The following is a 19,949-nucleotide window of genomic DNA, read 5'->3' as shown; positions in this document are numbered from 1 at the left end:
AAAGGTAAGAGGAAACGAAGAAAAAGGACGGGAAACTAAGGAGAAAAAAAAAACATACAACACCAGGGATTCGCTGGTCGTCACCGACCCAACTACTAGTCTGGCCCTCACTGGCTTATCTATGGGAGAGCGGACGGGATCCCGAGTTTTCCAGTGGGTATGGTCGTATGTACTTGTCTTACTTTCTTTCATGGGTTTATAATACCTAGCACAACTGAAATCAGCCACATTATTCTGGTGCGGTGCTGGCAGAGGTGTAGACATATACTATGAAGACAGACACTTCGTTGTATCTCAGTCAGTAGTATCAAAGGACACTCGTCCGTCTACCACTGCACTCTTCTTCTAATTGGTTTTACCTAATCCAGACTGCGATTGAGATCTATATTATGTATTGATGACTTCGTTCAGACAAAAACAGCCAGTGATGCCCCATTTCTTTATGTTTGCTTTTATTGTCTTTGTAATCTGTACCCTACTTACCTCTGGCCTGTCATGAGGTTAGATTCTTTTGAGACACGCCAGTCAACAGCAGCATGCCCTTGCTCCCTCCCCGAATCCAGAACGACGAATTCTCAATGTCCCTTCTAACTGAAGCGTCATTATAACTTTCTTTGATCCATGTACGTAACGAAAAGGTAAATGATAGGTTTAATGTTTGATGTTCGTCGTTACTAACGAGCTGGAGGAGATGGGATTTGAAGACAAGTCTATTTTGACAGGCAGTTAAGCTCACTAAGGGATGCTGAGATGGCGTCTGGTATGTATAATAGAAAGGTGTACACTAGGCTTGTAATGATAGGTCACTGAGATGACGAGAATAGAACTCCATAGCATAGAAGATGTTCAGCCGCTCGGCAGAGCGCATAGCTTCTGTCATATAAGAGTGCTCGTCCCGTCAATATCTGTTAAGGTGGATGGATTATTAGTTAATATTATATCAACCTATAGTCTATTCTGTTCATACTTAGCGAAGTCGTGTACGAGGTCCTAGGTTGAGGCTCGTGACAGGTCTTGTCTTTTGCTTCCTTTGATAAGACTGTCGTTAATCGTTACGTACTGTTGCTCTGTCCAGCAACCAGTTGCTCACTCTATCATTCTCTTTTGGCATCACTTGTGAACCACGCCTTCGTGTAATACCGATGATGACTGAAGTTCATATGTAATTAAACCTATCATGGGAACTAACGTGGTGTAGTTGAGGTTTTCGCGTCGTCGGAAACGAAGCGAACCCGGAAAAACATACCTAGGTTAAGATCAGTATTTGCGACCTTGACCTGAAGACTTTGATTACTATACGCTGTGATAAACCAGTAGTTTATACTGCTATTAGTAACATGTACAACAGAAAGACAACAAAAGAGAAAATACAATCTACTCAATTCCAGATCAACATGGTGCCATCTTCAGTAGCCACACCCTTGATCACCGCGCAGTGATCCATATGAACGGCATTCTTGTCGACGGTACTGGCACTAGTAGCATCGGCGGTAGCTTCATGACCCGTCGTCTGTGGTGATGTTGATCGCCCGGTGGTGCCCAACTTGAGCTCACGCCAATAGATCAAATCCGGCAACGTCGTGAACTCCTCTGCAAGAGTCTTTGCGACAACCTCAAAAAATTGCACGTCTTTGTTGACCATGGCCATCGGAACCAGGAGCATGCGTGCGTCTGTCTCTTTATACATGTATTTGCCGCTATCAGACTCGCCCTTGTCATTGCAAAAGCTAAGATAAGTCTTGTTGCGCAACCTGCGCAACTCCCCCTCGATACAGCTGAAAATATTGACCATGCGCCACGTGACCTCAGCTAGATTGAGGCCGCATAGTGGATGGTCGCCATCGACGTCGGCCGTGAGATCGACCTTTAGAATGTCAAACCACTCACAGTCACTGATTTCTGGCGGTATGTCGTGGGAATCCTCTGCTTGCTGCTCTTGCATACAGTCAACTCCCTCCAGCGCATCCGCCAGGGCTAACAACTTCTCTTCGGCAAGGTCTTCTGCGAGGCCTTCGGTGACAAGTGCGGCCTTGGCCCGCTTAACGAGGGTTGTTTGCTTCAGACGTTTTTTCCCGGTGACATGATCAATGATATGCTCGGTTTGAGCAATACGAAGCTTCGCAAGAAGTGAAGACAGAGCGACGTGATCATCAGGCACCCGGTAACGGTTCCATGATTTTTCGCGTAGGAGGACCAACATAGACTCATATGGGATTGTAAGATGAATAGGAACTCCCGAACCACTCAGGGTTCTCCACTTTCCTTTCTTCCTCGAGTCTTTGTTCTCGAGGTCGATTAGAAAGTCGGCTAGGGCGTTACCATGGTCTGAAACAGGCATCTCTCCATTCGGAAAGAAGCTAGTTGGGAAGAGTCGCTGTAAGCTCTCGAACAAATCAACGGGCTTTTCGAGGTATCCTTCTTGTCGGAGGAAATGGTACAAATGCATTAGCATCACAGGCTCCATCTGATGCCCCCAGACATACAGAATGGCGACAAACTGCGCGTCCAGAGCGTCTGCAAGGCCGACACCGCAAAGATAGGGCGAATAGTGCCACAACGCGTTTGAATCTGTGGTGGAAAATCGAGACCTGTTCCCCAGGGCTGGGTGTTTTCCGAGAAATTGAGTACATATCTCGCGGACAGCCTCAAGTGTCTCCTGAAATTCCGGATTCTTCTTGCTTGTTGGACGCAGATTGGCCTCAATCCTCAGCAAGGCCTCCAGACGCTCAAACCCAGTGAGGATGCCTGGCCGTGCGTCACCGATGCCGTGTAGAAAAAGGTCTACATCGCGCATTGGCCGGAATTTGTCGGCGGGCGGAGGTGCAATAAAAACGTGGCCCTTGGGTAGATCATGTATCCACCCTTTTGTTACGGTAAGTGAATCGACGATGCACTGCAGCTGAAAGACATGATGAGGCAAAATCCGCTCGCGAATGCCAACTTTGCCGTCCGGGGTAGCGAGAAGACTGATAAGAACGGCAAACGACGAGAGCCCCAACACTCTGGCACTTTGTGCTTCTTTACGCGATATCCCTCCTCCAGGCCTTTTTGCACTGACCTCTGTTACCTGGGCTAGTCTGTTAGACAAGACACTGGCCAGGTCATATAGCCAGTTGATCGTATATGCACGACGCCATTTAAGACGTTCTCCCATGGTGGCACGTCGGAGGTCAAAATCAGGATTCCAGTTGTTGATTTCCTTCATCATCCGTTTTGTTGGTTTGCCGTTGTCATTCTTCTGGTAATCAGTGATAAAATCAAGAAGATCGTGGTAGGTATGCAGTAGAAGCATCTCCTTGGCATCCATGAGATCCGTGTCTCCTTTGTTGGCTCCAGTGACCTCTCGCTCAGCGCCGAACCCGAGGACGGAAGACACGGTGCTTACAACGCTGTGAAAAGCCTGTCTGCCAGGGAAATCTGCCGACACCGACAAGAAGTCTTCACCATTTTGGACCAGTAGCAGGGCGGTGTTGGATAGGGCACCCGCTACCGCGCTGTGGAGCCCTTCGTAGGCAACCTCGTACCACAGGTCCTGCAGATATGCTCTGAATTCAACACAGTCTTTGATCAGGTCGTAGGCAGCTATGATATAACCGGTAGTCATACCATGCTGATCCAGGGTGACATCAAAGCTTTCCAGTAGTCTATTGCTGAGCACGTCAGGGAGAGGTCCCTTGTCGATGTCCTTGGCCTTGGGCTTTGCTGTATCTTTATCTTTCCTACGCCTGCCCCTTTTGCCTTTGCCGGGTCTGGCTTGCTTCCGCTGGTGCCCAAGCCGAGGGCCGGCTTGCTGAGACGTCTCTTGCTCCGAGTCCTGGTCGGCCTCGGAAGCTTCAGGGGGATCGAGTGCGACAAACTCTTTGATCACCAGGCAGTCGACATTTCCTTTGGTCAAGGGAAGACAGCGAGACAGGCTGTCTAACGGGGTATGATCATGAAGGGCCCAGTCCCACCCGCCGAGAGCACGGTAACAGTCTCCCAGGGCTTCGGCGAATGTCTCCAGGGAAGAAATGCCATTTTCGACATCAGGGTGTGTTTTCTTGGTTGCGATACGTTGCAGCGCGGCCTGGCAATCATATACCGCGACGGTGACGGAGAGAAACAAGCCGAGGATAGCGGTAGGAACATCACCGGGTGCAACATGCTTGCCGATGAACTTGGAGAGGGCAACGAGGTTTGAAAGAGTGATGTGCGGGTCGCCGAGAGGCACGTCTGGGGCGTCTGGATGCGATGATGGCAGAGACCAGACGAGAGCGGTGGATGTTTGCAAAACCCAGTAGACGAGAGGGCTGATTTGGTACCTGTACTTTGCGTACAAGTAGGGCCTGGACTCTGTAGTTGTTGGTGTAGTCATGGTCATAGTCATGGTTGTGATAAAATTGTCGTGTAATTAGACTGAGCTTGTGAAGAGGCAGGAAAAGCCAAGATGATGGTCAAGCAGAGGATGAAATACTTGCAGATTTATTGTTGTTGTTGATGACTTGTTGTCGCTGGCAGGCGATGGCTACAATCACAGCGACCCCTCCCAATCCTAGGTAGAGTCAAGTACGGATTGGTAAGTAGCATCGTTCCTATCTTGGAGCAGGGACATTTCCAGAAACTCTTTAAGGGGGGAACGGGGTAGGCATTCAACAATGCTGCTATCTACCTACCTAAGGAGCACAAAGTCCCAGTGAGGGAAGCCATCCAGAATCATGATGTGGATGGCACCCGCCGGCTGGAAGTCACCCCTCATGGAAGACGGAGGCAACGCTGAAGTTGGGTGCGAGGAAGTAGGTAAACACCAGAGGGGACCAGGCATGTGAAGATTGGAGAAAGTTGAAAAGGCAAGCACAAGTAAGTAAGGGTCACGGTACGTAGAGGTAGGTACGTCAAGCACCGGGCCGCAGTGGGGTCCAGTGACGGGATCGGGGCCGGGGCCGGAACCTGGAGGTGTAGTCCATTGTGGTACCTATGTAACCGCGGCCCCACCCGGGTACCCGGGCAGTTCAGGCTGACCTGGAGCCAGTGAGAGGGGCCGCTTCCAATGCCAGAGGTGTACCTAGAGGTAGTACATACCCCCCCAGTTCAACCCGTTTCAGGGCATTGAAGCAACGCCTCCCCCTCTTCAGACGCTGTTCCTAGGTGCCTAGCTGCAGTTCAAGCCTCCACTGGCCAAGACACCTAGTCCAAGCATCCATCATCACCAACACCCGAACGCCGAACGAATCAAGCCTCCATAACACCTACCAATCCTCTAAATTCCACATCCGAGAACACAGCAACCGGGTAACTTTGCCAACTTCGCCCTTGACTCAAGCCGAAACGTATCAGGATTCCATCGCAAACACCAACCCCCTCGTAATCACCAGAACGCAGGACCCTCACACCGCCGTCACCAACCAACCAAACCACCACCCCAAAGTCAACAACATGTCCATCATCCAGCAACACACGCAAGCAACGCTCAGCGACGCCTGGCGCACCATCAACATTGACGCTCTCACCGAAGACTCGTCGGTCAACTTTGACGTGTCGACGCTGCATCCCCCGCTTCCGGAAATCAGCGAGGCCGACGCGCGCGCCATCAACGGCCAGGTGCGACAGCTGCTCAGGGGCGGCGACGCCGAGGGCGCCTTGCGCGGATGTCTCGAGATGCCCGTCTACGCCGGGTCCGAAGCGGCCAAGGAGACGCACCTGCACACGGTCATCGAGGTGCTGCAGAGCATCAAGGCGAGCGAGATGACGCCCATGTTGCAGCGCATTTACGGACAGCCAGGGGGCAGCGAGTGTTTGGATGTTTTGATGAAGTATTTGTATGTGTGGCTTCCTCGACAACTCTTTCCTTGTTCTTTTATTTTGTTTCACTTCCGGCAGGAAGGCCGAGGAGTTGGAGACCAAGACGGGATATACAGCTAACGGTTTGGTTTTCTAATATGATAATAGGTACAAAGGCATGGGCGCCACGTCCGCCTCCTCCGATGGCTCTGGCAGGACGACGCCCGCTCGCGCCATGACTCCCCAGGCTACCGGGTTCAGCCAAGTCAGTCAGCGCCCTATGGCTGCGAACGAGTCGACCGGCTCGGCTATGAGTGTTTTGTTGAGCTGGCATGAGAAGGTTGTCGAGGTTGCTGGGTTGGGTTGCATAGGCCGCGTCATGACTGACTTCCGGAGGGTATGAGGAGGTTAAGCAGAGGGAGGGCAAGAGAAAGCTGGTTGTCGAGTTGAAGCGATGCGATGCGGTTCCGAGCGAGATATACGCCATCATACAGCAATAATACATAACGCATTACACATCAAACTGGCTCTATGTTGGGTTGATGTCCGCGGTTGACGAGCAGGGAGAGGTTGAGGAGGCATGCTTGGACTATTCTCGGCCTCAGGCCGGATTGTCTTGTTTACATACCCCTGACCATGTAAACAATTGTGACTCTGGTGGGAACCGGCTGACAATGTCTTGCCGGTAGCAAGTGTTTGTGCCTCCTTCACGGTGTTATTGGTTCAAGATATCAAGGGAGCAATTGACCCAGAGTTCCAGGACGAACAGCCTATGAAGAGAGCCGCCACAACCACTAGCACCCTTATTTTCAACCACACCAACAGGTCAACTCGAGACTCTGGGTACCTTACTCCAACGACACGAATATTTGCTTCCACCAACGCCGCACCTTAATGGGAACACAAAGAAATCTTATTCCAACGTGATGAATATCTACTTCCATTATTCTATTTCGACGGCATGGAATTCTCAGAGTCACGTCGTGAAACTTTAACAACATACCTAAAAAGCGTATTTCAATATATCTTCATTTCCTCATCGAGTTCTGTTTCCCTCTTGTTTCCTGTCGATATCTGTCACTCTTCGCCCCCTCACTGACCCTCCAACAAATCCTTCAAGCTCGCCTGCCCACTGCCTCTCCTCAACGGCTGCGCCTGATGCGGACTTTCCTTCCACCCAATCATGTGAATGATCCTAAACGTCGCCGGAATGCTCCCATCCTGGTTCCCGTGCAGCGCCCTATAGATCGCATCACCCGCCAGCAGCACATCCCGGCCAATGGGTCCCATTTCCCGCCCCAGCACCGCGTTGCCCTCGCCCATGGCCTGCAGGTCCTGCATCAGCGCAAACATGTCCGGGTAGTCCACCACGATGTCCTCCACGTCCACCGTCAACATCTTGAACCCCGTGCGCTGCAGCAGGCCGCCGACGTCGCGCACGTCCGCCAATGGCGACACGTGAGGCGAGATTCCTCCTTTGCGCTCTTGCTCCGCCAGCTGCAGAGACGTGCGCAGCTCGTACAGGGTGTCGCCGCCGAGCATGGCGCCGATGAAGGGGCAGTCGGGCTTCAGCACGCTGTTGATCTGCGAGAGCACGCCCGGCAGGTCGTTGATCCAGTGCATGGACATGCTGCTGAGCACCATGTCGAAGGAGTCGGGCTCAAAGGGGAGGAGCTCGTCGTGTTCGAGGACGTGGCGCGTGAGCTTGAAGTCGGGAACGTGGGTGGTGGAGAGAGAGGGGTGGTCGTGGTCCCGGTGGAGGAGAGAGTGGGAGGATTCGGCAGCGACGAGCTCGGTGATCTTGGTGGCTAGGGGGTCGGTGACCGGGGGCTCGGATTCGGGGTCCGGGTCTGGGCGGAGGAGGGCGCGGGCGATGTTGCAGGAGTTTGCGCCGAGGTCGAGGACGCGGGGAAATTGGCGTTTGACGTCCTGGAGGGGTGGGATGAGGTTAGTTCGATATCATATGACAGACAGTATAAAAGAAGAGAGGAGAGGGAGACGGGGTATGTTTTACCAAAAGACGTTCGCACACGCGCATGGCGACCTCATCCTTGAGGTAGTCGGCTTGACGGCCCCCTTCAACATTGGCAGCTGCCCTCTCCTTCTGCAACCACTTTGCGCGGCGGTTGAAGACTTCAAAGTTGAGGCTGCCGGACTGAAAGGCATATGATCGACGGGCCGTCCCGCCCGTGAGGAGCGGTTTCCATTGCTGCGGCCGGCAGACTGGAGCCAAAGTCAGCCGCATCCTCGGAGTACACTAGTGAAGCCGTCACAACTCGAGCCCGGCTTTGGCATGATAGGCAAGAGTTGAGAGGGGAAGTTTGGGTTTGAAGACAACTAATCGATGCTACCTACGCCGGACATCGAGGTACCGCGGATTGGTGGATGCCAAGGCGCATCTAAATCGTCATAGCTCCTCTCAGGCTCGATGTAGCGTGGAAGCCACATTTCTTGCCGGGGTTTATAAGTGCGACTAGCCACAAAAAGGGGGTATTGTGGCGCCCTTGGTCGTGATAGAGAAGCGCTAGAAGTACATGTTACAGCGTGGTTGCCCGCTGGCTAGCGAGGTTCGCGGGGGGGCCAGGGCACCCAGTAGAGGTCCATAGGTACGCCGGTACGGTACGTATCGTATTCCCTCAGCGGGTTAAAACTGAACTTATTGGATGGAGATCCCCTTTATTTTGCAGTGGAGGAAATCGCCAATCCGCCCGTCGCCGTCCGCCAGTCCCCTCCCCTGAGAATCCTCGTCGTCAACCAACAACCAGTCCGGAGCCGCCGACCACGCCGACCTTCCCCAACTCGACACAGCACACGTCGCGAACTGAACCCGACAAGTGTGTGTTTCTGCCAGCCCTTCATTGTCTCCGCGACCCTGGTTCCTGTCTTTTGTCTCAGTCGACTGTCCGATACCCTGTACACCACGACGAAACATCGAACCGAACGAAGCGCATCGCGAACTTCCACTTTTGGTTGACCACTCAGCACTTCGAAACCGAACGAAGTGACATCGATCGATGCTGTCAGCCGCCGCGCCGACCGCAACTTCCACCATTCATACACAACACTAAACTCCGACGACCACCACTCGTGCTGCCACGGTTATTAGCTTGTTAATTATCGAATGTCGATGGATCAATCCTGTTGCTCGTGATGCTCTCAGTGTGAAAAGGTCGGCATAAAAAAGCAAAGCAGAATTATTTGGCTCTCCGGAAACCGCGTAGAGAAAAAGCTCCTGCTGGACGATACCACCGTGTATACGTGACCGAACAGTCAGACTCAGAGAAGCTCGAATACAAAACTTAATCACAACAAGATACCCCGGGCCAACTCAGCACAACCGCCATAATGTCGTCGTCAACAGGAACCGGCTTCCTGGGCCGCTCGTCCAGCAGCAACTCCAACATGCGCGGCTTGGTCCAGTTCATTGCCGATCTCAGAAATGCTCGGGCTAGGGAACTCGAGGAGAAGCGGATCAACAAGGAGCTGGCCAACATCCGTCAAAAGTTCAAGGACGGCAGCCTAAGTGGTTATCACAAGAAGAAATACGTTTGCAAGGTATGCGCCACGCCAAAACCCCCTGAGCGCCCACTTGTACCACCAGCAAGAGCAAGAACACCACGGTTAACCAATGCCCAAATAGCTGCTTTATATCTACATTCTGGGATGGAACGTCGACTTTGGCCACCTAGAGGCCGTTAATCTAATTTCGGCCACCAAGTACTCGGAAAAGCAGATCGGTTACCTCGCTATGACCCTATTCCTCCACGAGAAGCACGAGCTTTTACACTTGGTCGTCAACAGCATTCGCAAGGACTTGATGGACCATAACGAGCTGTTCAACTGCCTGGCGCTGCACGCCATTGCGAACGTCGGTGGCAAGGAGATGGGTGAAGCGCTGAGTCCCGAGGTTCACAGGCTTCTGATTTCCCCGTACGTGGTTTTTGTCTATTACATCTGGAAGCGGCGCATTGTCATACTAACTCGGTTTATAGAACATCGAAGGCGTTCGTTAAGAAAAAGGCGGCACTCACGCTACTCCGACTATACCGCAAAAACCCCGATATTGTCCAGGCTCAATGGGCGGAACGTATAATATCTATAATGGACGATACCGACCTCGGCGTGGCCTTATCGGTAACATCCCTTGTCATGGCGCTGGCGCAGGATAACACGGAGCAATACAAGGGTGCCTATGTTAAAGCCGCCGCCAGGCTAAAACGGATTCTCATCGACGGCGAGTTTAGCCAGGACTACCTCTACTACAAGGTGCCTTGTCCATGGATCCAGGTCAAGCTTCTACGATTACTGCAGTACTTCCCGCCATCCGAGGATAGCCATGTCCGGTCCATGATCCGGGAGTCGCTGCAGAAGATTCTCAACCTGGCTGTGGAGAGTCAGAAGAACGTTCAGCAGAACAATGCGCAAAACGCCGTCCTGTTCGAGGCTATCAACCTCATCATCCATCTCGATACCGAGCATGACCTCATGAAGCAGGTGTCCCAGAGACTTGGCCGGTTCATCCAATCGCGAGAGACCAATGTCCGCTATCTCGGTCTCGAGGCCATGACACACTTGGCAGCACGAACCGACACCCTGGAACCGATCAAGCAGCACCAGGATGTGATTATCGGCTCTCTGAAGGACAGGGATATCAGTGTTCGGAGGAAGGGTCTCGACCTGCTGTACAGCATGTGCGACACGTCCAATGCCCAGCAGATCGTGGCCGAGTTGCTACACTACCTACAGAATGCCGACTTTGCCATCCGAGAGGAAATGGTGCTCAAGATTGCCATTCTCACGGAAAAGTACGCCACCGACGTGCAATGGTATGTTGACATTTCTTTGCGCCTGATTGCCATGGCTGGTGACCACGTCAGCGACGAAGTTTGGCAGCGAGTGACGCAGATTGTTACGAACAACGAGGAGCTTCAGGTGTATGCAGCCCAGAATATTCTCCAGTACTGCAAGCAGGACCACTGCCACGAGACGCTTGTCAAGATTGGTGCCTATATCCTGGGTGAGTTCGGCCATCTGATTGCCGAGGAGAGGGGCTCCAGTCCTATAGAGCAGTTCCTGGCCCTTCAAGGCAAGCTTCCTGCATGCTCCTCCAGCACACGAGCCATGATCCTCTCGTGCTTCATCAAGTTTGTCAACTTGTTTCCGGAAATCAAGCCGCAGCTCGTCAACGTGTTCCACGTCTATAGCCACGCGCTCGATGCGGAACTGCAACAGCGTGCCTGCGAGTTCCTGGCCATCGCAAGCTTGCCCACAGACGACCTCCTTCGAACGGTGTGCGATGAAATGCCACCGTTCCCCGAAAGAGAATCCGCCCTGCTCTCGAGGCTACACCAGAAGCACGCCAACACCAGCGACAAGAGGACCTGGATTGTTGGTGGCAAGGATGCCAACGCGGACAGTGCAGAGCTCAGCCTGGCCAAGAAAGCCAGCCTCAGGCGGACCTTTAGCACCAAGACCGGACCAGCCAACGGCGGTGCTGCCCCGGCCGCCGGAGCCACCAACGGATCTTCATCTGCCAATGACCTTGCTGGTCTCGACATGAACAACATCGGTCCTGCCGAAGCCAAAGTCATTAAGGCGCCCAACCTCGCCAGCGCCGCTCACTTGTCTCCCGGGTGGGAGAAGGGCTTCAACCGGCTCCTCTTGCGCGCCGACGGCATTCTCTTCGAAGACGGGCAGATCCAGGTCGGCGTGCGCGCCGAATATCGCGGCCAAATGGCGGCCATCATCCTCTACTTCACCAACAAAACACCAGCCGTCATCGGCTCCTTCACCACCACGCTCGATCTGGACCCTTCGGAGCGCGCCAACCTGTCTTGGGACGTCAAGAGCATGCCCGAAACCACCATCTACCAGGGCGCGCAAACGCAGCAGGTCGTCGTCTTTGAAGCCAAGCGCGTGTTTGAGAAGGCGCCCACCGTCCGCATTTCGTATCTGGCTGGCGCTCTGCAGGCGCTTACCCTGAAACTGCCCGTCGTCATCCACAAGTTCATGGACCAGGCCGAGTTGTCGGCTGACGACTTTTTCAAGCGGTGGAAGCAGATTGGCGGCGCACCGCGCGAGGCTCAGCGCATCTTTGGACTCTCTGGGCCCAAGGATGGGGAGAGGGAGATTACGGAGAGTTTCATTCGCCAGGTGCTGGAGGGGTTCAGATGGGGATTGCTGTATAATGTTGATCCCAACAGCAAGAACTTTGTGGGGGCTAGTGTGGTGCATACGAGCGAGGGAGGCAAGTTTGGATGTTTGATGAGGTTGGAGCCTAACTATGGGACTCAGGTGAGTTTTTTTTTTTTTTTTTTTTTTCTCTCTTTTACTCTCTCTCACTCTCTATTCAACTTTGACGCATGGGATGGGATGGAATGCTAATACACGATGAAATGTGTACAGATGGTTCGGTTGACGATTAGAGCGACGGATGAGACGGTGCCGCCCGTGTTGCTCAAGATGATGGAGGAACGCCTTTCGCAGGGTGTGTCGATTCGCCCGGAGAGATATGAACCCCCGACGGCGAGCGACATTACCGAGTCGTTTAGGAATATCATGGTTAGGTAATAAGGGGGTGGGTGGGTGATGGCGGTAGTGTATGTGATTAAGAGGGGTCAGGGGTGGTGGTCGAAGGTCAAAAGACTACTGATTAAAGTCAGCGACTACCTACAGTACCGGGTCAAGTCATTGAGCCAAGGGCACACATGTGATTAGTGTGGCCCGAAGTCAGCGAAAGGTGTAGTATTATAGTAATAACCGGAGGTGCAACTGCACTTGTTGACGGTCATTGTCTATCTGGCTGTCGAAACTTGCAAGAGGCAGCACCAAGGAGGAGGAGAAGGAGGAGGAGGAGGAGGAGCTGATGAGAGAGTTCATTATGCTAGAAGGTAGTATATCTGGCAAAGAATAATGTTGATATGGAAGTAACCTCAAGGGAAGACAGGACTCCATGATGGTGTAGGGAGTGTGCGTTGAGTGTTGTGTGTGGACTTTCCTTGTATTCCATCCCCGGGCTGATAAGGCGATAACCAACAAGTGAACAGACGTGGACGTCAGACTGCAGCAGCCAGCAAGGTGCGAGAAATGGTACCCCGCTGGCCCCACTGAGCCGTGATCGTATGGTCCGAGCTCTACATATAATGCTGGTTTGTTTGTTAGCTCTGTACCCCGAGGAAGATACTGTCCAACCTATTACAAACGCAACAATGTTGTTTGGAGATAGACCAGCTATAGCCAGACAAACTCTCTGTATCTGTCTTCAACTTTTCATGTCAGATACAACTCTCAATCATTATATCAAGTACATTAAGTTATTGCTGAAACGCCTACACAAGTCGACTAGAGGTCTCGAGCTAACGAACAAACCCATTAAGCTAAGGTTTATTAGCGCCGATCACTCTGGTTGCTCATCAGCGGCTGGTCGGGTGGGTGATTGCGGTTGCATCACTTGACCGTTGAGACGGCGGGCTTTCACCGCAGTGATAAGTGATAACGTGAGCTTCTACTGCGTGTGCAAACACCACTCCCCTGCCATTGCCGCCTTGGGAGCTTCAAGTTACCAACCTCTATTCTTCTTTCTCTCTCCAGTCACAACAACACTGCACTTCGGTTCCGTTCTTTTCAAAGAGCTCGCTTCGTTGCTTCCTCCCTCGCGACACGATCACGCAATTTGTCTCTTGCTGACCCACCCAAGGCACTCGCGACTCATCTTGGAGCTCAGTTGGCCCTTGCCGACCAGCACATTTCCACCCATCCTTTGTGCTTGGACTGACCAACACAGCTGAGGACCCAACCAAACATCCAGTTCCATCTCTTGTATTGATCTCTCAAGTTTCCCCTCAAACTTGTCCTTGGCGAATCTCGACAACATCAAACATATCAATAATCATACTCTCCTCGCCCTATCGACCTCCTGATACTTTCTACCTAGTATCCCCTCCTCCCTTGCCCAAGGGAGCACCGCCGCCATGACGGGAGGCACCCTCAACTTCATCACCTTCAACCAGGACTACAGCTGCCTGGCTGTGGGCACCTCCAAGGGCTTCCGCTTCTACCACACTGATCCCTTTTCCAAGATCTTCAGCAGCGATGAGGGCAACGTATCCATCATCGAGATGCTGTTTTCTACCTCGCTAGTAGCTTTAATCCTGACGCCTAGGCAACTCGAGATCCAGAACACCAAGGTAGACCAGCCCTCCCAGCGCCACTGTTTAGCCTCCGAACTCAGACTAATGCGGCGACCCATTTTACCAACCCAGAGAGCGTCCGTTATTTGCGAACTTACCTTCCCCTCTGCTGTCCTAGCTGTCCGTCTGAACCGCAAACGCCTGGCCGTGGTGCTCGAATGCCAGATCTACCTCTACGATGTGTCCAATATGAATCTGGTTCAGACCATCGACACCTCGCCGAACCCCAACGCCATTTGCGCCCTCTCTCCCTCGTCCGACTCCTGCTATTTGGTCTACCCCCGTCCCAACCCGCGAGAAGACGTCGGTGCCAAGGCCCCCGCACACCTCCCGCCACCAAGCCAATATGTCCCGCCCAAGCGCGGCGATGTGCTTGTTTACGATGCCCTCAACCTTAAGACGGTTAATGTCGTCGAGGCTCACAAGTCCCCTCTCTGCGCTATCGCGCTTAATCACGACGGTAGCATGCTCGCCACCGCTTCCGAGACGGGCACCATCATCCGCGTCTTCTCGCTTCCCCAGGGCCAAAAGCTCTTCCAGTTCCGCCGGGGCACGGTTCCTACTTCGATCTACAGCATGTCCTTCAACCTGAGCTCCACGCTCCTGTGCGTCTCGTCGACTTCGGATACCGTGCACATCTTCCGTCTGCTCAACACCCAAAAGAACGCGAATGCGCTGCCAGGAGGTGGCCCGGCGCAGGGGACCCGGTCGCGAAGCTTTGACGTCAATGATCCCTCTCCACACAAAGGGGAAGTACCGTCTGCGGGCAATGGCAACAATGGCTCTGGTAGTCACAAGAGAGAGCCAAGTGGTTCCTTCGGTAACATGCTCAGGCGGTCATCGCAGATGATGGTCCGCGGTGTGGCTGGCGTGGCTAGCTCGTACCTTCCGCAGTCGGTCGCGGAGATGTGGGAGCCAGAGCGAGATTTTGCGTTTATCAAGATCCCAAAGTCTTCTAACAACAGGGCGGGTGGGCTGAGCGCGACGCCGCTTAGGAGCGTGGTGGCCATGAGCAGTAGCTCGCCGCAGGTCATGGTGGTTACAAGTGATGGTGGCTTCTACGTTTACAATATTGATATGGAGAAGGGAGGAGAGGGATATTTGGTGAAGCAATTCTCGTAGGTGGTGGTTTTGTCATGCTAAAAAGAGCAGTTGCTAATTTCTGTTAAACTAGGGTGCTGGACGGCGACGACAAGCTTACGAACTCGGACTATGGAGCCTAGGAGGACATTGAAACAGACGCAGCTGTCGGAAACGATTTCGAATTTGTCGAAGGCGACCCTATTGACGCTGAACGCTAGTCACTTATTGGACAGAGAGTCTCGTTTCGTTTCCCGTGTGGCATCGACAATCCATTTCAACCAAAGGGATCTTACATAACTTTGAGGGGCGGCGGACCCCCTGATATATTTGCATCAGACGAATATCTGGTCGCCACGGCTGAGCGACCAAGTCTCACATCGCCTTCGAGCCCGTCTTTGCATTCGATGGTTGACATACCTTCCGAGTTCTCTGGATCCTCGGCTTCATCAACCCGCTCGGAAGCATCATCGAACGGAACTGTTATTCATACACCATCTCCTGCAGAGCCAGACCGGCAATCATCGCTGCCCCCGATTCGGATTGGAGAGATTCTGAGGACACCCTCCATGAGAACTAATCTTCCAGGGATTCGCAATGATACTTTGCCGGAACATATATGGGAACAGTCCTTGGATGATTTGCCTTTGTGGCTTCGTCACATCCTGTTGGACAGATTTCCCCAATTTCATCAATCATTACCGGGACTTTGGCCGCCACAGTATCCTTTGCCCAATAACCCTAGACCGCGGCAACCTGTCATTCTTGATGGAAGCGCAGGTTGGAGGGCACGTCAGCGTGGCAGGACTGCAGCCAACATAGCTGCAGCTCAACTGCTAGAGGGCATGGAAAGATTACGCCAGGAAGATCTTCGCATCAGAGAAGACCGTCGTCATATCGCATATCTCCTTCGTCGCTCGATGATGGCCAACCAGCCCATAATTTTAAACAACGTTCCTCCTCCGCAGATGCCGATCAATGCGGATTTCCCATTGCGGGTATTAGAGGACACCGAGAGAGAAAACGTCGTCAATAGACTTCCACCACATGATAGGCAGCGTTCTAGACCCGTTAGACAACGGTCTGATCAGGTTAGAGAGGAATTGGAAGGGACTGAAGGGCGCTCGTTCGACGAGGTTAATCCATCTCGCTGAGGAAGGAACTTGCCTAGATGGGCTACCTACTCCAATCTTTCCGAGGGATGATTCGAACCTCGTCTGGGTTTGTTTACGGTAACCGTTACTAGACGTCGTTGAGACGACTGTAGGGAACTTTGTCATGGCTATCTCTTTTCTTGCTTTTGTTATCATTCTTTGCATAGCGTACGGATGCTGTTTACTTTTTCTTTCCTTACTCCGTTGGCGTTTGAGGATTATGTCTCATCTCACTCTACGGCTTGTCAATATTTTGTTTTTCCGCCGTCGATATAAGCGTTATTATACTGAGATGCTTGTGGGGAAATACTCACCGACTAGACCTAGTATATAGGCTCATTAGCTGTGGACTACACTAGCCTTTACAGTATCGATACATAGGCAACTTAGCGGAATTTATGGGGGTGTGGTGTACCGTATAATAATGGCTTGAGATAAGTAAACCATACGTACATAGCTTTTTTTAGTAAGCGGTCAGTTTTGCAAGCACTTGCAAAAATGTACGGCATACTGAATGAACTATGTAGATACGGTTTATTTAATTAGCGTTTTAATTATTTTAGATATTTAATATTATCGAACCGTGTATGAATTGCTACTTCTTCTAAACCGCTAGCGCATAATTTAATCTATATACGCTTAGGCTTTTTAAATATTTATATATTTAGACCATTAGCGTACCGCAAAATAACGACTTATATAATAAATTATTTAAACTATAAGTAATTCAAACCTTAAACGGCTTAAACTTATAAAGCAGTAGGCTAATAGCTCTTTCTTTAAACGTTTATATAGTAAGTAATTTAAAATAGGTAAATAATTTATTATTCGAATTGTAGAAGGAAAGACCGGTTTATAATTAGAAATTAAATTTTCCCCACTTGTATCAGCAATAATAAACTTCGAATTTAGTAATTTCCTTCCGTCCTATTACAGTACTTACTATTACTACGCTATTTCTCCTCGTTACTTTATCCAAATTCTAACGACGATCCTATTTTATAATTATAGTTTCCTAGTACCCTCTTAACCTTTTTAATAATTTGAATAATACCTTCCCCCCTCCTATTAATTAAGAGTAGGCCTTAAAAATTGAGGAATTATAGAAAAAGATCGAGGAGTTGAAGAAGTAGTAGTAGTAGAAGTAGTAATAATAGAAGTAGAAGTAGTAAGATAATACTACTACTATTACCCTCCTTTAGGCTTAGGTTGCTAAGCTTAAAAATATTGTTTAGCCCGAGGGTAATAAGATAGAGGAGTAGTAGGACGAACTTATAAACGAATTATTTGTTTAGTAGTATTAATAATAGTAATAGTAATAGAAGTAGAAGTAGAAGTAGAAATAGTAATAATAATAGCTATAGGAGGAAGAGGAGGACAATAAGGATAAATTAGACTTGGAGAAGGATAGGGAGGCTAATAACGACTCCGGGTTGGTAAATATTTTTCCCGTCTATTTACTATCTATTATAATATTCCTTATTATTGATATTATATTTATTCTTAATATTATATTAATAGTAGTATAGATAGAGCGCTAGCGACTTTTAGCCGGTAAATAGTCTATAGATGTACGTAAGAAATATAAGTATAAGCGTCCCGAAGATAAGGAGGAAGAGGATACCGAATTTATTACTAAGTTTGCGGCCGACGATAAAAATAAGCGGGCCTTTAGTGCCGTAAGCGCCTAGTAGATTTTTTTATATTATTAGCGTATCCCTACTTTAGATAAGAAGGTTAGTTAAGTATTAGTATAATTCCGAATTTATATTTAAGGTAAGAATATATATTAATAATTAGTTATAATTTTTTATATAGAATATTAAGGAGGTATATAGTAATAATATAAGTCCCTATAGTACCAATTAGTTTAATACTAGGACCCAGTTTATAAATAACTAAAAGAATTTCAAATAGCGAATTCTTACCTAGATAGAGGTATATCGATTATATAATAATTAAAATAATATAGTATTAATTAGAATTATAATAATAGAAGTTAATTAGGAAGTATACTAAGTAGCCCAACTATATTAATATATTTAACTTCAAAATTACTATTAAACCGGACTATATAAAGGAGATGGCTTATACAGCTTAGTCCCCTAATAATTTTTTTAAGGTCTGGTTATATATAAGTAGTATAATAGATTATAAGAATAGTTATAAGCTCGGCCAATTCTATATATATAGTAAGTATATATATATAATATATTACTTGACTTTATAGTATATTATACTAATAATATAATTCCTAATTATATTTAAGGGTCTAGTATTGGAGGTGGCTTAGTATATCCGGGATAAAATAATTAATAAATAGAATTATAAGCCCGAGAAAAGTTGGAGTACTTATACCCGGATAGATTTATTAGATTTTTATAATACAATACCCAGTAAGCCCGTCTTTCGAAATATTGAGAAGTAACATTTTAAAGAAATTTTTGAAAAATAGCGCTACTAGAAGAAGTTTAAAGTAAAGGAGGCGGAACGGAAGGCGTATTTACTAAATAAATTTATTATTAATAAAGCGCTACCTTTAGCGGATTAACTAGTACGGCGGGCGGGATGTTTAATTGTATTTCTTTTTTTCTTATAGTTGGTTCGTTGTATTTATTATTATTATTACTCTTTTTTTTTCCTTTTTTTACTATACTAATATTAATTACTATTCGTTATTTGCGGTTATAATTGAAACTAAAGTTTTAATTTACTTTAAATTGTAAATCCCGGCTATTATTATTAAGTATTGCGAATAGATAGTTAAAATTAGAAAAAGGGGTTTACCCGGCTAAAGGTTAATATTACGAATGTAGAGGGAGATTTATTATTAATACGTAACCTATAGTTACGTTAGAGTAATAATTAGTAAATAAATTGCGGTACGTATCCTATTAAATAGGAACTGTACCGTTAATTACTTCCTTCTTTAACTTTTATTTATTTTAATTAATACTATACCGCTAAGTAAAAATCTTTTATATTTAATATTAATACAGTCGTCGCTTTAAACGCTCCACTTTTAATTTCCCTTTAACTACGTATTCTTATAATTACTATTTATTACTATTAATTATTATTATTAATTACTATTATTATAGTTCGTAGAGTATATTATCGGTATAAAACTATAATTATCCGTAATAAATTAAATTAAAAGTAATAATATAAAGAAGAAGAGGCAAAATAAGAAGCTTTAATTACTTTTAAAAATGCTACGAAAGAATAGTAGTATATTATCGACCTAATAACCCCTCCTTCTACGTAACGTATCCGGATTAATCGGCCTATTTATAACTTTAGTTTATAACCCCTCTATTATAACGAATTTAAAGTAGTTATATACTAGGCTAAAAATATTAAACTAGCTCTATTACCGAACTTTTAGGACTTAAGTAGCGGGTTCGATAATAATAATAATGATTGGGAGCCGATTATTGCTACTATTAACTTTAATGTTATTAATCTAGTAAGGACTTTTATTGAGGTAGCCGCCGAAGAAGACTATTGTATAATTCCAAATTTAAATACTAGTAAAGATAAGCTGGTAATTGATAATATACCTATTTAAGAGGAATTTTATAAGCTAACTAAATATTAGAACAATATTATATTCGATAATTATAAAGATAAAGCCGATAGTATTAATAATGCTAATAATGAATTAGTAATATTTAATAAATTTATCGTCGGTAATAGCTAGTATAATAATTTAGAAGACTAGGCCCTATTTAAAAATTCCGAGCCTATTGACTAACCCCGCGCAAAG

General features: G+C 48.4%; 5 protein-coding genes and 1 non-coding gene across 6 annotated transcripts; 3 read left to right on the top strand and 3 right to left on the bottom strand.

Moving 5' to 3' along the window:
- Positions 1-51: 51 nt before the first annotated feature.
- NCU15656 lies at positions 52-167 on the bottom strand. The gene has a single exon (XR_897814.1). It is a non-coding gene; the product is annotated as a 5S ribosomal RNA (ribosomal RNA).
- A 1,023-nt stretch (positions 168-1,190) lies between these two features.
- Positions 1,191-4,799, bottom strand: NCU03437 (hypothetical protein). The gene has a single exon (XM_951630.3). It carries the CDS (start codon positions 4,364-4,366, stop codon positions 1,379-1,381), a length of 2,988 nt encoding a protein of 995 aa, XP_956723.3. The 5' UTR covers positions 4,367-4,799; the 3' UTR covers positions 1,191-1,378.
- A 262-nt stretch (positions 4,800-5,061) lies between these two features.
- Positions 5,062-6,822, top strand: NCU03438 (Arp2/3 complex subunit). The gene is made up of 2 exons (XM_951631.2): positions 5,062-5,795; positions 5,926-6,822. The coding sequence occupies exons 1-2, from the start codon at positions 5,413-5,415 to the stop codon at positions 6,158-6,160; spliced, it is 618 nt and encodes a 205-aa protein (XP_956724.1). The 5' UTR covers positions 5,062-5,412; the 3' UTR covers positions 6,161-6,822.
- Positions 6,450-8,141, bottom strand: NCU03439 (hypothetical protein). Its single transcript, XM_951632.3, has 2 exons — positions 7,772-8,141; positions 6,450-7,686 (listed from the first exon to the last, which is right to left on the bottom strand). The coding sequence occupies exons 1-2, from the start codon at positions 8,000-8,002 to the stop codon at positions 6,850-6,852; spliced, it is 1,068 nt and encodes a 355-aa protein (XP_956725.3). The 5' UTR covers positions 8,003-8,141; the 3' UTR covers positions 6,450-6,849.
- A 313-nt stretch (positions 8,142-8,454) lies between these two features.
- Positions 8,455-12,783, top strand: NCU03440 (AP-2 complex subunit alpha). The gene is made up of 4 exons (XM_951633.2): positions 8,455-9,312; positions 9,398-9,687; positions 9,750-12,051; positions 12,163-12,783. Exons 1-4 carry the CDS (start codon positions 9,103-9,105, stop codon positions 12,325-12,327), a joined length of 2,967 nt encoding a protein of 988 aa, XP_956726.1. The 5' UTR covers positions 8,455-9,102; the 3' UTR covers positions 12,328-12,783.
- A 488-nt stretch (positions 12,784-13,271) lies between these two features.
- On the top strand, positions 13,272-16,654 carry NCU03441 (ATG18). The gene is made up of 3 exons (XM_951634.3): positions 13,272-13,943; positions 14,019-15,064; positions 15,121-16,654. The coding sequence occupies exons 1-3, from the start codon at positions 13,728-13,730 to the stop codon at positions 15,167-15,169; spliced, it is 1,311 nt and encodes a 436-aa protein (XP_956727.2). The 5' UTR covers positions 13,272-13,727; the 3' UTR covers positions 15,170-16,654.
- The last annotated feature ends 3,295 nt before the right edge of the window (positions 16,655-19,949 follow it).

This window comes from Neurospora crassa, linkage group II (genome assembly GCF_000182925.2).
Source record: "Neurospora crassa OR74A linkage group II, whole genome shotgun sequence".
NCBI lineage: Eukaryota > Fungi > Ascomycota > Sordariomycetes > Sordariales > Sordariaceae > Neurospora > Neurospora crassa.
This window is presented reverse-complemented; position numbering and strand designations above follow the sequence as displayed.